Source organism: Micrasema longulum, unplaced genomic scaffold (assembly GCF_059751315.1).
Source record: "Micrasema longulum isolate JH-2025_06_02 unplaced genomic scaffold, ASM5975131v1 h1tg000331l, whole genome shotgun sequence".
In the NCBI taxonomy this organism is placed as follows: domain Eukaryota; kingdom Metazoa; phylum Arthropoda; class Insecta; order Trichoptera; family Brachycentridae; genus Micrasema; species Micrasema longulum.
The window spans coordinates 2,170,985-2,187,870 of record NW_028277535.1 but is presented as its reverse complement, the minus strand read 5'-3'; the positions used below and the strand labels follow the sequence as shown (position 1 = coordinate 2,187,870).

At 30.9% G+C, this 16,886-nt stretch overlaps 1 protein-coding gene across 6 annotated transcripts in view; it reads right to left on the bottom strand.

The window, feature by feature from the left end:
- Positions 1-16,886, bottom strand: part of tn (tripartite motif containing protein thin) — a 208,417-nt gene that overhangs the window by 26,103 nt on the left and 165,428 nt on the right. For all 6 annotated transcript variants that reach the window (XM_088225118.1, XM_088225122.1, XM_088225119.1 and 3 more), the window contains one exon: positions 530-684. In XM_088225118.1, coding sequence (XP_088081244.1) covers positions 530-664 — 135 coding nt within the window. In that variant the 5' untranslated portion in view covers positions 665-684. The remainder of the gene's footprint in view (positions 1-529; positions 685-16,886) is intronic.

Sequence of the window (16,886 nt, the reverse complement as noted above, 5' to 3'; positions counted from 1 at the left end):
AATAACTAACTAATTATATAGTTATGTTTTTGTGACATCCGTTTTTTGACGTTTACCGAGTTTTGACGTTAAGAGGATAATTATATTTTTAAAAAATTAGGAAGAAAATAAATATTTGCGTTATTCTTATTGACCTAAATATTTCAATTTAAGGGACATTTTGGACGAATTGTGAGTACTTTACAATAAGAAAAAATGGAAATCAAATTGCGGCAGAGTGGAGATTAAACTTCGGACCTCTGATACGTGATTCCGTCACATCAGCTACGAGACCACAACCAGATTTAATTTGTTATAACGATTGTACGGGGTTTAATTTTTAAATGTCAGAAAAATTCTCTGATTTGAAATTGCGACATAAGGGTCGGTGTAGTTTCAATGCTTCGGTGGGATTTCCAAAATTTCACAACTTCAGAAACTACAAAAAGCATACCGACATACCGTGAATGATGAAAAAAAATATTTATATGAACAGTTTTAGTATTTCTTTGGTATAAAGACCCTATTTAAAGCTAGAAAAATATTTTACCTGTCGCCTGACGTAGTCGACAAGACCATCCATACACGGCTCCATACAGAAGCTGTGTTGACATGGCAGGAGTTTTGGGTTCCTGTACCGGTCTAGGCAGACACAGCATGTCAGGAGTTGCTCAAACTGCTCCATTGTGATATTTCTTTAAATTTCTGAAAAAATGAAAAAAATAATTTATTACTATAAAAAGACGCCAATAATTGCATTATTAACATATAAAACGTCATGTACGAGTATTAGTCAACAAATGAAGAAACGGGGTAAAAAAGTATTAAAAAAAACAAGCACTAACCGAACGAATTTTATAACTAGTTTGCCTCGTGGTGTAGTGGTTAGCGCGTGTGCCTACCATACAAGAGGTTTCGGGTTCGATTCTTGACATGGTTAACATAAAATAATGATTTAAAAAGGTGTTTTTCTACACTGGAATATTTCATAGTCCCTAGACTAGCACCTGAAACCCAAGACTGATCATTTCACCTCGATGTAAAAAAAATGATCAAGATTCGCTACGAATGGTGTACCAATGCAGTGCCCTATGTACCATAAGGTGTGAAAAGGGAATGATGATGATGAACCAATCGCGACATAATATGACTTGACCTTACATGTTTACATAACATAATGTGTTTTTAAAATAACAATTTGAAAAAATATTTTAATTCATAGGCCAGTCTCCGTGGTGTATTGCTTGACTCACGCACGGAAGGTTCCGGGCTCAATTTGCGGTGAAAAAATGAAATATGATGTTTCTCTAGCCTGGGAGTTCTTTGCTGTAATTTGCCACTGTAATTTTATTTTGATATTGGTATATTCACGTTAGAATGTGCTAATGATGTATGGATTTTTTTATTTTTTTAGACATCAAAGTGTAAGAGATTTAAAAAAGTTGCATTTTGGATCACAATGAAGGTAAAAAATATTTTTGAAAAAATCCATATTATTTTTGGCCCTCAACCGAGGTTTGAAATTTATCACTCTCTGAACATTTTGTTAATTATATATATTGATAAAATTATTCTTTTGTTAGTAAAGATATAACTCATTCACATTACAAATCGAACACTTTTTTAAACTACCGAAACGCAAAAAGTTTACACTCCGCGGAACTGATTCCGTTGAGCGCCTGGCTAATATTGACGAAAACGTTGGCTCATTAAAACAATACTACCTATTTATTACAAAACAACGAGCAATTTTTGCCCTTAAGTAGATGCCTAAATAATAAAATTTGATGCATATTTTAAAATTTAATTCCACTAATTTTCTTTCTTTAATACGAAACAACAGCCGGTTTAGCGCAAAAAATCGACTTTTTCGAAAACTTTAAGCTCTAGTTGTGGGCCAAAAGTAGTATCGAATGTTTCTTTGATATTTTTTGCATTCCGAGTAATCCAAAATGCAACTTTTTAGACCCTGTTTATTTCAAAATACGGAAAAAAAATATCATCTCACCCTAATACACGTGTTTCAGGGTTTCACAGCGTAGCTTCAAAAGAACGTTCCTTATAGTGAACATTTAAAGTCCTATTTTTTTTCCTACAAAAACTGGTTTACTAATGTTTTTCTTTATTTTTAATTTCAAAATGGAGTAATAAACCCTATAATTTTCGGATTACCATCCCTTCCGTAAACCTCTACCCCTCCCTTACCAGCTGCTTCCCTTGTCCGTGTCCGGTGCGTATCGCTTCGTTGGTCAAATTCGTTTTTTACAGATTTTTTATTGTAGGAGAGGGGTAGCGGCTTGTGGAAGGGATATCTGTCCGAGAAATGAAATATTTACTCTATTTTCAAATTAATATAAAAACATTCATAGTAAAGTTAAACAGAGTTTTCGGGAAAAAAAATACTGAGATTTAAAAAAAATATTACCAGGTTGAATGTTTTTGTGAAGTTTCGTGGTCTGGCCCTGAAATGCGAGTATAAATTTCATTTTTATAGAATGAAGAGATTATTTGCGTACATATATACGAGTATTTATTTATATATTCGCCCAATGGGCATTTTTAGGGACATATGCTTGGTTTAATAACAATACATGTGCCAGCCAGGATTTGTAGACGGTACCACCTGTTTCATGTACCAATAAGTAAAACATCGTATGTTAAAAATGCTTTTTTTCGTAGGACTTTTTCAGTGTACAATACAAAATTTCAAAATATAAATTACACAAACATCACTCTGTCAGATTTAAAATTTATACTTAAAATGCATTATGTAACTTATATGACATTATAATAATAAATATGTACATCTCCCTTCCCCTCCTTATCCTCTCTTCAAGCATTCTTGTCCTAATCTCGCCCAATTTACAGTAACTTAATGTTCTTAAAATAAATATAAAAAAATTCTTTGATTATTGAGTACATGATAATAACATTTTTATATGTACAAATTGTATGTATTTATTTGATATGTAATATATTTTCATTACTAACTTTGTATACTGTGTGGAAATCTGTTATTAGTTCTGAGTTTATACACTATATCTGTTTGTTTGCTATAAATATGTATGTAAAACTGTTTATTTCCCAAATAAAATAAAATATTTACCATACGTAGAAAATTATTATAAAGGAAATTAGAAAGACACCATGGTATATAGTAGACTTGGTTGGAGTGGAAGCGAGAGAGAGGTGTTTATAAATTAATTTGATTCAATCGTTTGAAAGAAGACAACTTGTTTTCAAAGAAATCAAGACTGGTATGTTTGTTGGCAGACCTAAGAATTCTGGGCATAGGGGAATGAAAACCATAGTTAGTTCCATGGTTATCGGAATGAAAGAGTTAGTTTTGTCTGAGGTTTCTAGTTGGGATATTTAATTTGATGGAGCTCTAGTTGAGAATATAATGAGTAATAGTTGAGTAAAATAATATCCTAGTTTTGTGACGTGCTTAAGAAGCTACTGGAGAATCGCAATAAAGCAATTCAGTAGGACTTTTTGTGTTGCTGTTTTTTGCATTTGAAATGAACATTATTGAAATATAAATTTTATAAAAAAACTACACTGTAAAAATTGATCAATGGGTGTTACATTACTAATATTTAAGATGCTTTACTGTATGCTTTATGAAACTATTCAATGAAGTAAAAAAAATATATATTTGCTGTTTTTAATCTAACTAATAAATAAAAATAAAATAATCGAATTCTCGTGTAATCTTCGTGTGTTAAATCTTTAATAACAAAAATGAATAGAAACGCCACACACATACAATTTTGTACACTCTTTTTTTATATATTATTCGATTAACATTGGATTTTCTCAATTGGCTCTAGTATAAGTAATATATTTTTACTGATTTTTTATGTGATAGCTGTAAAAACCCGAATAAATAAAATAAATGCAGTATAACACTGATCTCGTGTGTTGTTAAGTGATGTGCTGGGGAGCAATCTGGCGCGTATTGCTTATATGGATATACGTAGATTGAAGATTACATTAGTTCACATTCATTCAATTAAATTATTTTATCTTTAAAATATAATTTGGTAAATTTTGTTAAATTCAAAAGGTAGAAATAGAACGAACTTTAAGCGCTTCGATACAACGCACGAGAGCAATATAATTTTACCCGTACAATATCTATATAAGCGATACGTGCCAGATGACTTCCCAATTCACCACTCCACAACACGCGAGAACAATGTTATCCTACCTCAACTTGCATACAGCGTAGTTTATTTCACACTGCATCGGTCACTCGTAAAAATTTACACTACTGCCAAAAATTAGGTCGAATCGATTTGTATTGTATTATTTTTATAATTTTGGTTTCTACTTGTAAACAACTTGGAAAACGATATCGAGTGGAGATTTGTAGGCTTATATACTTACATTTTGCGTTTGCCTGCCCCTAAATAAATAATGGTCAAAATACATTAATAATCCGTCTGAAATAGCCCTTTCGAGATTTCTTATAAATAATTTGACTGTCTAAGAGGTGATTGCACCAAAAGATTAAGTTCAAAAAAGCTAAACGTCAACTCGCCCGTTCCTGTGTGTATCCCACGCGCGGCCGCGTTAGAAATTGGAATCAACTACTATGAATATTGAAAACTGAAATGGCTCAAAATTAGACAGGGGAGAGACCATCACTCCCTCTCACTTCTGTTCAATGTACTTCAAAGTCTTAACGCTGCTATATACCTGCGTGAAAAATTAAAACCCTTATCAGTTCATGATTTACCTCTTCGTTCTAATTCTCAAAGCACTCTCTTAATACCCATCCACAATTCCTCTGTTCTCTAACTCATATAGTGTCCATGCCGCTCAACTCTGAAATTATCTCCCATCCACCATCAAAGATGTCACTACATTTTCTCTGTTTAAATAACGTCTTAGAATCATTTCCTTCCTCTTCCTTGATCTTTCCTTCTTTCCTCTTTCCTATTTTTTCCTTTTTCCCATTGAATAATGGTACTGATTTAAGATAATTTATACACAAATACAATTATTTATATTTTTTAATATCTGTAGCTTTTTTTATCCTTATATTCTATTGAATATGTTTTAACTTGATTTATAAAAATAAAACTTTAATTTTATTGGTTGGTTGAAAGTAATGGCCCTTTGGCAATAATCCCGCCGATGTACAATTAACATTATGTACAAAAAATTAAATAAAAAAAATATTACAACGTTTTTTTCGGAATCTAATTTATTTTCGTTAACCTTATTACATAAGAAAAAAAATATATCACTTATTTGAGTACAAAAGAAAGTTTTTAATGAAAAATTTTGACTATCAGGATCTACGAAAATGACAAAATATCTTAGAAAGAGATATAATCTTACTACATCACTAAACAAGATACACTTATAGTTTTGATTAGATAAAAAGTGGCAATAACTATCAGGCGATCATTTCCTAACCTCAGGTTACCACACAGCGACTTAAGAGAGTTTTTTTTTAACATAGTTTGTTAAAGGTTAAATGATTGTCGCATTTTCGTCAAAATTGTTTGTTTTATTTTGCCTTTCTTTTGCAACCAATCTCATTCATTGTAACGAAAACTAAATAATTATTTTACTTTTTTAACATAACGGCCTTAAGTCTTTAGAAAATGGCAAAAAATCGCTTTTAAATTCGCAACCAAAATAAACTTAAAAGTGCTTTCCCCAACATGATAATAAGCGATGGTTTAAGTTTGCTAATAAAGATTTTCTTAAATGTTTTAAAAAGTTTTAAAGGTTTGTTGATCTCTTTATTAGTTTAAGTAAACTTTCTTAAAATAATTTTAAAGAAAGGGGTAGCAAATGGCGGTAAAAAAATTGTGAAAGTAATTTACAATTTAGAGTTTCAAACTATCCGAAGTAAAATAAGTTTCAACAATAAAGTTTATTAAGCCATAGTGTTTAAGTAAGAAAAACCGGAGGAAGATGATTGTGAAACTTAAAAACGCCGAATTTCTTAAGATTGTTCTTTCCATAAATAAGATAAAATAATAAAATTTCAATTCAATTTTATGCAAATTCATTGAAAAAAGAAACAAATAGTGTATTTGTCATATTTTTCAATAAAGCAAAAAAGTGCATGTTTTTTAATGTCGAAAGCAGCAAAGTCAAATCTGGTTTCATAAAATGCGGTGATATTTTTTTTATTTAGAATTTTTAGCTTGTGCAAATCAAAATAAAAAATAACGTATTGTGTATTCCATATTTTACTATTGTCTCATGAATGACGTTTTTCCAGTAAAAGTTTTTCGTCTATCACAGTGACAGATGCGTTTGACTACCATGTTTGTATTGGGACCCGGGTTGACATCTGAATAATGTCAACAAGAAAATATTGTACAATTATTTTAGATTTTACCCACGGGTTCGCTCACGTAGTATAACGGAGAATTTATTTAGGTTATTAATTACCTGTGTCGTTAATCAATAAGACATTCGTTTTATCGATAGGAATTTTCCCGATGGAATGATGCATTTTATCGGGATGGAAAGAAGCATGGTCTTTGAATTATCGCCTTGAAAGAAATTCGATGATCTATTAGTCAATGGTGACGATGCATCATTTTTCTGCTCACAAATTAAAAATCTTTCAATGTCCGTAGAAAAAACAAATAAAAAAATAAAAAGTAATATTAAATAGTGACAAAATGTGGGTCCCTGTCTTATAAACGTCTTGAAAAAAATCAGTAAAAAATGTTACGATTGCTAAAACAATCTCGTATTTGTCATCCCAAAAATGAAATTTAAAAAAAAAATAAGGAGGTGATTTTGTCAGTTTTTTGTGATTTCAATTAAAAAATGTAAAACATTCATTGAAATCCTATTTTATTAAATACATGCGCCACATATTATTATTTACATTTTACATTTTATTTATATTTTACATTTGATTATTTATGTTTTAAATTTTATTATTTATATTTCACATTTTACATTTTAATCAATACAGCGCCTTTGAGGTGATTTTCACAAAAATGGCGCTGTATAAATTATCCAAATATCTTTATGAATCAAGAATCCCCACAAATATTTTTTTAAACTTCTTTTTGCTCTCTTGTTTTTAGTTTAGTTAAGTTTTTTGTTGGTGAGTTCCTTATGGCCGTGTACCTTTCAAATATTTCACATCGAGCCTTGGAAAAATCGAACCAGCGACCTGAAAAATAGTAGGCGAATGCGCTAACTACTTTACTACGAGGCCGACTTATCCCAATTCAATTTCCTTTTTAATCATTCTTACCTAAAATCTAATCGAAAACGCTCGTCCTGAATTCTGGTTATGTTTCATGTACAGAACTGTATTCTTCATTTAACTGAACACGAATTCGTTAAAAAAGCGGAAAAAATTCATTTGAAAGTAAACTCGCAAGTTTTATTTGACACGGTATTCAGTCGTTTGTGTTTGTTAATACAAATTGGACAATTTGTATCGTATTTATTTTAAGAGTAACCTTTCAAAACTTTTGTATTTTCTACCAAATTTACCCAGCAGACTAATAATAGTATAATTTATACAAAATCTCTTCCCAAATAAACAGTTAGCACAAAATAGAAAACTGTCACATCCTTTTCCAGCTCAAAATCGTAACCTTCAAGTATCGCACTTTGTATGGGTTTATTTGTCTTTTCCGAATCATCCCTTCGACGTTCACTCTTCGGCCCATCTCTTAGTAAAACAATAATATAGCTTTTAATGGCCGATCGAAACAAAATTTTCAGCCGAAACCGAATTACGGCTTCTGTTCCAGTTTCGGTTAAAACCGAAACCAAAACTGATCGAAATATGAAGTCGCTTCTTGACGCCAAAAATTTGACGTTTTTATTTTTAAACATTACGAGTTGTTTAAAATAAGCATTAAATAAAAGTATAAATTTGTTTATATTAAGGACTTTTTGGTTCGTTATACGTGAAATTTATAAGTTAAAACAATTAAAATTCGTTTATAGTTTTTTTTTCACATTTATTAATAATTTTTACCACTGACCGGGTTTTGTCATGACCGACATCGTCAGACTGGTGGGAGACTACACAAATATCTATTTTATATACAAGTGCAAGCATGGGTTGTAAATTATAATTTTATATAATAATAGAAATAAAAGAATTTAAATAAAAACAATTTAATTATACAGCAATAACAATTGTATGAATTTAAGTTTTGTTTGAAAGAATATAATAAAAACAGATGTCAATAATACAAGTTTATAAAGTGTCATAATAAAAATGTATTTGATTTTTTAAATTATGTGTGACAGGTCTTTAATGTACGCTACAGGAAATCAGTTTATTTTTTAGGTTAGACGATGGCAATAAAATTATTTATTATTTGAACGGACAACAATTCAACATCTCGTATTGTGCTTATTTTCCATACGAGAACAGCCGAATGTAAACCGACACGTCCCGACCGCAGGTTTCAGCTCAGACGAAGTATCGGCCAATGTTTGGCCGAAACTGAAACCGAAACTTCAGTCAGTCACTAAAGGCTTTATCTATATATAAATATATAAGAGAAAATGTTCGAATGGTTCTCCTCGATGGACTGAATAACAACCGGACCGATATACGTGCGGTCTTCAGATAAATGTACATCTTTGCCACGAGAAGGTTTAAAGCTCATATAATCTTCAATTTATTAAGTACAAAAAAAGTAAGGAACGTAAATATTTTTTTAATTCGTCACCAGGGTTGCGTTTGCCGAGAATGCGCATACAAAACATGGATACATGTTATTTTTTTGTTCATAAAAAAAGTTTGTTTTTGAATATTTACAGACAGCATTGGTTTTTTTATGGACCCCAATCAGATTATTTCATTGAATTCCTTATAATATCTCCCCATTTACTGGATTTTGGTTAAACTAAAATAATATCATTCTATACATTTTTAAAACTCGCATTTCTGACTCAACTGCATCCCTGAGCAGAGTTTGACATTTGCTTAAAGAATTCTTTATTTGAAAATAATTTATTATTTTATGTTTTAGAATTCAAACATAAAATAATTTAATAAGTAAGTAAAATAAGTAATTAATTTAAGTAAGTACTTAGGTACTTACTTAAACTTTTACCATGTCTATCTTTAAGTGTTTGTTGGATTTGGTCATGCCATGTCTTTCACGGTCTTCCTCTATTTCTGCATCTATGAAAATTCGTATTGTAAATATTTTGAGCCGTTCTTTCGTTGTCTATTCGCTCTACATGTCCAAACCAGGGCAGAGCTCTTTTGTACACATTATAACTATTTACCATGCGTGTCCCTATATTGTTGCGTTTTTTTTTTTTAAAGTTTACTATGAGAACTAGAACCATCCAGACCCGTACAAAGTACAGTTTTATCTGCTGTCTTCGGGCGAACGGCGCACGGTATACAAATATAACTATTTTTGTAAAACGCAAAACACATCGATACAAAACAAATTTTCTGATACTCTGTCTAAACAAATAACAAAATCGGTTCAGTTTTGAGGTGTGGTAAACGGTACAGCGAAACGTCGATTTTGTCTATTTTTAACAAAAGATCTGACATGCAGTTGTCTTTTTCGCACAGTATCAGGGAGGCATCTGCAAGACAGTGACAGAAAAACAATGTTTGAAGACGTATTTATCGAAATTCTCTGTCCCCACAATTTTTCTAAACCGAAACACAAAAATAATATTGTATACGTACTTATCTTATTCGAACTAAATACAATAATTGATACTAAACTTTCGGTTGTGTTCATTTAATCTATTTAGCAAAAACTCAAATCTAGCAATAGCAAAGCATTGCCGGGTTCATCTCGTATTATATATTTATACGGCACAAATTTTCGGTTAATATCGGACCCGCGTAATAGGTGTAATTAATAAAAGTGATTTCGATACAAGGACAGAAATGTTCTGACAATAAAGAAACTGAACGGTGCTCGATTTGACTAACTATTTTAAATTCTGTTAAAGTTCCCAGCACTTACTTATTCCAATCTAGCCAAGGGATGAATATTGATTATGTGATTACTTCGTTCGATGTGTCAAGGTATTTTAACCCTAAATTGCACGGTGTGTCTAATTTGATACATACTACACCACAAAAATTACAATAAAATTACCTCAAACCTATAATACAAATTTTATTGTTTTATGACAAATAAGTTTCGTAGTCGAGATGGTACAAAAAAACGTAAATGTCCGATAGCTTAGGTTTCTCCATCTGCAGTTTACAAAGATGAAACGAGTCTATGAATGGTATATGAATAAAAAAAAGCAACGTTGTAAATTTCTTAAATGCAAATGCCATGTACTATACAATTATGTATGGCAAAATATAAAAATAATTTCTTGCTTTACAGCACTAAAAGTATTTAAGATAAACACTAATATTTCACACCTAATATTTCCACGAGTATGAAAATTACATTGTGTAGCAAATTTGATACATATCAGATTTTTCAAATATTTTTAAAACTATTTTTCCTTTCCATACATTTTTAGCGTATGAAATAGCATTTTGGATTAAAAAAATTACAATTAAAAAATCATCCAATAAAGGGTTAGTAAAACTAATTAATTTTCTTTGAATGGCAAAACGCTTTGAACTTGGAATGAATTGAACTAAAACATTCCCTTGAGTTCTGAGTTTTTTTTAATGAACTTTTGATTGGATATTTTCTGACTAATCTACTAAGCCTAATGCAAGTTTACGCTTTGATCCATGAGCAAGATTTATGTTATTTATGGCTTAAAAACGATTACACATTAAAAAAAATAATAATTTGGTACCGTCGGGGAAGTGCAATATAAAAGTTGTTATTTTTTCAATACAATATATAAAAAATCAGCTTTACAGGGTGTTTATTAAACCCTGTCATATCTGAAACCACGATGATCATTACGAGCAAGAAGACATATTAAAATATTTTTTTGGAACGAAAAAAAAAAAAAGCAAATGGTTGCTTACTTCTGCAGGGGAGAAACGAGGAGGAGAGGTGGAAGGGTGGAGTCTGATACACCGACAACCGAGCTCCCCTCACTTCGTCCATGCAGAAGTAGGCCACCATTTGTTTTTTAATATTTTATTTAAAAAAAAAATCTTTGTTCTAAATATATTTTTTATATATGCCAATTTGTCTTCATGATCATACTGATCATAGTAGTTTCGGATGTGACAGGGTTAAAAGAACACTCTGTATAATCAAACCAAAAATTAAAAAAAATAATACTTTCTATCATAATTCTAATATTGTGTTACTTCGAAATGGCCGAAACTAATCAAAAATGATCAAATATGTGCTGACAGGGATTCGTTACATTAAGTGCATTTTCATATAAGACATGAGAGTCAATTTACACCAAGATAAATTTGTACCAGGATAATTTGTCAGGGAGCTAAGGGTTAAAGTGTTTTCACACAAAAAACGCAGACAATATAAACGCAATCACACGCATTTTTAAGAAGGGAACATGTGCATGTAGGCATTTACAGGGTTTATGACTTATCATTGACTCGTATATGTGGCAACTTTACACAGTTTGTTCCAATCTCCATTCTGCATTTTTTAACATACATATTTCCTCAACTCAGCAACAACACTGATACAGGCGCTGTCAACTGAATAATTTATAATAAACTAGACTGTATGGCTACCAAGTGGGTAGCTCGGTTATTCCAACCGTGAATTGGAGACAAGTGACTGGTTGTTGTAGTTTTCGTTTACACCCTTTATTGTGTGTATGTATGAAGGAGTCATCCGAAAACCAATTCTCAGTGTAAGCACTTTTATCATATTAAGGACAATGCAGATATTGTATCACACATTTCCTGCATGTACGCAATTGATTATCAAAACATTTAATAGTTATTAACACACTGCTGATACGAGCGGATGTAGAAATCGCTGAGAAACATGGAATAAGTGTACGACCTCAAAATTTTTTGACAGTATGTAAAATGAATACTGGGCTATATATATGTGATAAAATTCGCAGTTACGACATGCAGTTATGATATGCAATGAGTTATATCATGTAGCGATGTAGTCCAGTTCATTACCCGGTGATTCCAAGCAAAACGTTTACACAGCTGCTATTTCTATTAACCTATTTATCCAATAGTAATAAATACGCTTTAACCCTCAACGTCATTCTCTTCTGTCAACTTTTAACTGGGTAGGAGCTCCCAATACAACTACTTGAATTCATTCCTTCATGTACTAATGTAGTGTATAACACAGTTTTACATAAATTTATGTATAAAACATAGTTTCTGCCGTTTAAATGCGTCATTATTAGTGCTAATCATTGATTTCTAATTTTTCCTAAAGTATCGTTAATGTTACTTTCTGTTAATTGTCATCTTTATTGCTTATATCATCTGTTTTAGGGCTTTATATTGTTGTGTCACAATTTAATATGTATGTTTTTTATTAAGAAACTTCGCTGGTCTGTCCTAAAGCCGTTTTTTTTTTTTAATGTTATTATATCATTGTCAATTGTTTGTCTCTGTAAAATAAATAAATAAATATCCCACAAGTTCCGCATATGGGCGTATGCCCGTTTTTCTGATCATGCAGAAAAAAAACTCTTCTATCTGTTGACTTTTATAAAAATTTATAAAAATTTTCAACTCTTTCACTCCAGAAAAGTCATTAGATTGAAGAGTTGCGGAGAGATGTAGATGTTCAAATATAACGCTTTGGTAAATATTACACAGAGTTTAAAATGGCCACTCTAATCAGCCGATGACAGCTCAAAAGCCATGTATAAGCCATGTAATGCCTTAACTGTTGTATTCTCTTCTCATAAACGTTTTTCGCCTCTGTTGCAATTTATTTTAGTCTTCATTACTTCCTAGGAAGTAGAGTACAGCCTTGTCAACAAACATTTAGACCCTACTCAAAATATTGTAGATCATAAACTTAAATTATCTTCTGAAAACTTACAAAATATTTTAATTACAACATAAACACATGTATAATAATAGTTTCTATCAATAAAAAGGTTGTTTTATCCAGAGTAATTAAACTAGTAATTTAGAGTGAAAACGATTAAATTTATTGCTCTCCGAATAAGAAACTATTTCGGTTAACAAACTTTTAATTAAGTCATGCTAAAACTGCTTTACGATCTTCATCAAGAATTTGCATGTACATATGTATTTTAGTTATTCCATGATTTCTTTATTAATTTATTTTGTTAATATTGTTAAGTTTGTGATCAACTACATGAACACAAATACTTTTTATGGTAAGGAAAAAATATAAAATGGACCATAAAAACGTGTGAAATAAAAATTCATACTTTTGACTAGCCGCACCTTTCAAGAAGTCTCTTTTATTTTCTAAATAAAAGCTACTGTATGCTTTGGATACACGGTGAACTAATTAAATGTCATCGATTTATTATTCATTTGATTCATCAGTAAAAAAGCAAGAGTAATCCTCTTACCTACGTATTGTTTTATTTAATTCAATTAAACAGTTATTGTAAATGAGGCTGGGTGACAGAGATGCACAAGGAGAGGGCAAGGAGGGGCAGGAATATGTACATATTTATTATTATAGTTTCTATCAATTTACGTAATGCATTTTAAGTGTCAATTTAATCCTGATAGTGATATTTGCGTGGTCTATGTTGTTAAAAAATCGTTTTTAACGTATTGTACACTGAATAAGTTCTACAAAAAAACCGTTTTTAAATCACGATGTTTCACTTATTGGTACATAAAACACGTTATTCCTTTGATTGAACGCAAACAGACGGAGGTATCGAAAATGCTCATTTCCGTCGGCTTTACATTCCGGTGTGAAAGCTTGTAAATTATATAAAATTATATAAATTGATACAAATGCCACCGAAAAGACATAAAACTGAGAGGGTAATAAATTATAACATGTCAATAAAAATACCACACAAACGCTGTTCTGCAGCACTGAAACTGAAAAAATATGCAATGTTAAAGCAAACATAATATTTTGTAGAGCAAAAAAAATATTTCGAAGTGCGAATGACCTTCATATTTTTTTTTTACTTTTGGTGTCCATTTTTAAAATGCCAATTCACAACTTATGTTAAGTGGCTAATTGCCAATTGTCAATATTTTATTGACCATGCATGAACAATATTTTATTAAACAATATTTTAAGTAAGTATTTCCGAGATGCCAGTACGAGCATGTTTAATGACGTAGATTCAATACGCTAGAGATTTGAGTTATATTTTTTGTTTTTGGAATGTCTAAAATATGTACTTTAAAACATTTTTTTCGGTATATTATTACGAGTATTACCTACGTCTTCAGATGGATTTTCGTTTTATAAGGTTGAGAATGGAATTAGATATACTGAATTTTGTTAGGTTTCAACCCTTTGGGTCAACCCTTAGGATCTTGGGTCCTTTTTGATGTCCTGGTTAGATGAACCATATGGACTAGATTCAGGGATTGATTGAATCCAAATCTACGTTGGTACCCAAATAAAAGGACGTTTTTATCAAATAAATTTAGTATTCCAGGTCTGCTCATATTTTACAGTTAATTTATTTGATAAGAAACACGTTTTTTCAATTATTTTGAATCTAAATTTTTTTGTTATTTAAAATTAGGAAATTTAAAGCTCTCATTTCCGCAGCGTCTCATTTATTCAATTGAAAAGTACATTTATTCATAAATAATAGAAACTTGATTTACGGTTTTATTAAACATGTTTTTTTTATTTATATAAACATAAGTTTATTGTACATTATTTGAGACATAAATCATAACTCCGTGGGACTAAAAGTCCTGTGTTGAGATGAAACGAGCAATTAGTTGACACAGACACATGAGTATATCACCACAAATATAGGATCAGAAACATAAAAAATAATTTAAAAAAAACTATGGTACATCAATATGGTAAACGGTAAACTCAAACATTTGGAAAATCATTAAGTAGTTTCCTACTCAACTCAACTCAACTACAACTATAAATTACCGAATATAATATTATAAACGAGTATATATTATTTGTTTTACTTATGTTCCAACAAAATTGATTGGTTTTATTTGATTTTGACTTATAAACATAAATAGAGACATTTACCCAAGCGTCAACCACAACCATAATACAAGATACTCTAATAGGGATCTGATACTAAGTGAAGGGGTCAACACTGTTCTGGCATCGAGACAACACTATTACGTAGGCAAAAAGGTCCATAACCTTTTGACAGAATCGTGGAAAGACGGGAGTGTTGTCAAGTTACGGAAGGTGTTGACCTCGCTCTTTCATGACATTGGTCGTAGGGAGTCAGAAAAGTTGATGCATGCCACGGATTGGAGAATCTTACTGGATGTCAAAAATAAAATATAAAAAATAAGGAATAATTTAAAAAAATATATTTATAGATGACAACCATGAAGTTTCGCATAAATAAATTGTCTATGTTTTTATGAATGTATGTAGGTGTATGCGCATGGGTGTATGTACGTGTGTGTGTATGTACATGTGTATATGTGTGTCTATATATATATATATGTGTGTATATGTGTATGTCTGTATGTATATGAATCAAAATGTGTATCCGAATAAGTTTATACTTTGTTTGTCTGTGCTCTATATAAATTTGTTAACTATTATAATATAATAAAATGTAATTGCCTAGCTTGGAACGGGGTATGTACCCTTGTTAGCTGGGCCAAGTGAACATGGAATTGTATTTTGATAAAGAGTGTGAATAAATAAATAAATAAATAAAACAGTCATAAAATAACCGTGTTCACGTAGGAGTTTATACTGCTGTCAATGAAGTCTGGTAATTAGTTAAACATTATCTTTTGAAAAAAATTGATTTATTTATATATACGGAATAATGTACATATTATTAGAATATTTACAAATCTCATTGTTAATAGACCCATTTTTATTCAATTTATTATTTTTGTTTAGTAAATGAACTGAATTTGAATCGGGCGATATTCTACTAGTCTTCTTCTGAGAAAGGAAGTATTTTATTTAACTAAACGTTATTAAATACAAAACCACTTACAGACTTTTTTATGTCTACAAGTTTTGAGACGTACGCGTTTCTGTGTCAAGACACTAACTAAACCAACGTTTAATAAAATCAACAAAGCAATGATTTCAATATTAATTATGTTTTATTAAAATGTTTTTCTTCATAAACTGTTTTGAAAATATTACCTACTTGTTAATAAAAAATGAGCTCATTTAAAATATTTGGAGACGTTAACATTAGGCTAAATTGCTAAAATTAGATATTAAATTTTTCCTTAAGTCCAAACATTTTTGAAAACGAGGATTATTAAAATAAACTGAGCCAGTAAAAGGCGTTTAACTTCCAGATTACGTAAATTGTTGTACCAAGACATTCATCAAATGTAATCGACATAACATTTTTCATCCTTATCCAAAGTTTAAAGATTTTTATCAGGAATCTTTTATTAGGGTTTAAATCCACAAAAGAGTTGCGGCAATTTGCCAAAGTTAACGATGTTAAAATTAAACGTCGCTAGCGGCCAACCAACGCCGGGCGGGCGGCGCGGCGGGGACCAACGCCTAACGGCGATTCGTTACGAAGACGGAGAAAGCTTTTGAAGTTTAAAACTGAAGGCCTTCGTAATGAGGACAACGTCGGAAAAGCACATTATTATGATTTGTTGAGAAATGGGCTATTTGTGAAGGATTTCGACCCGTTTAAATTTAAACTGAAATGATATCGATACCTCCAAGAACACCTAGAGTGATAAAACTATGAGCAAGTACGATTTTACTCGATTTTGTTATCTTTTCATTTACTCACTCTTTTTTCTTATAATCTATTTTACTATTTTACATTCATAACATAACCTGAACGCAAATTGTTCAACTAAACAAAAAATACTTCGAATTAAATTCAGTGGGTGCTGCTGTGATTTTATC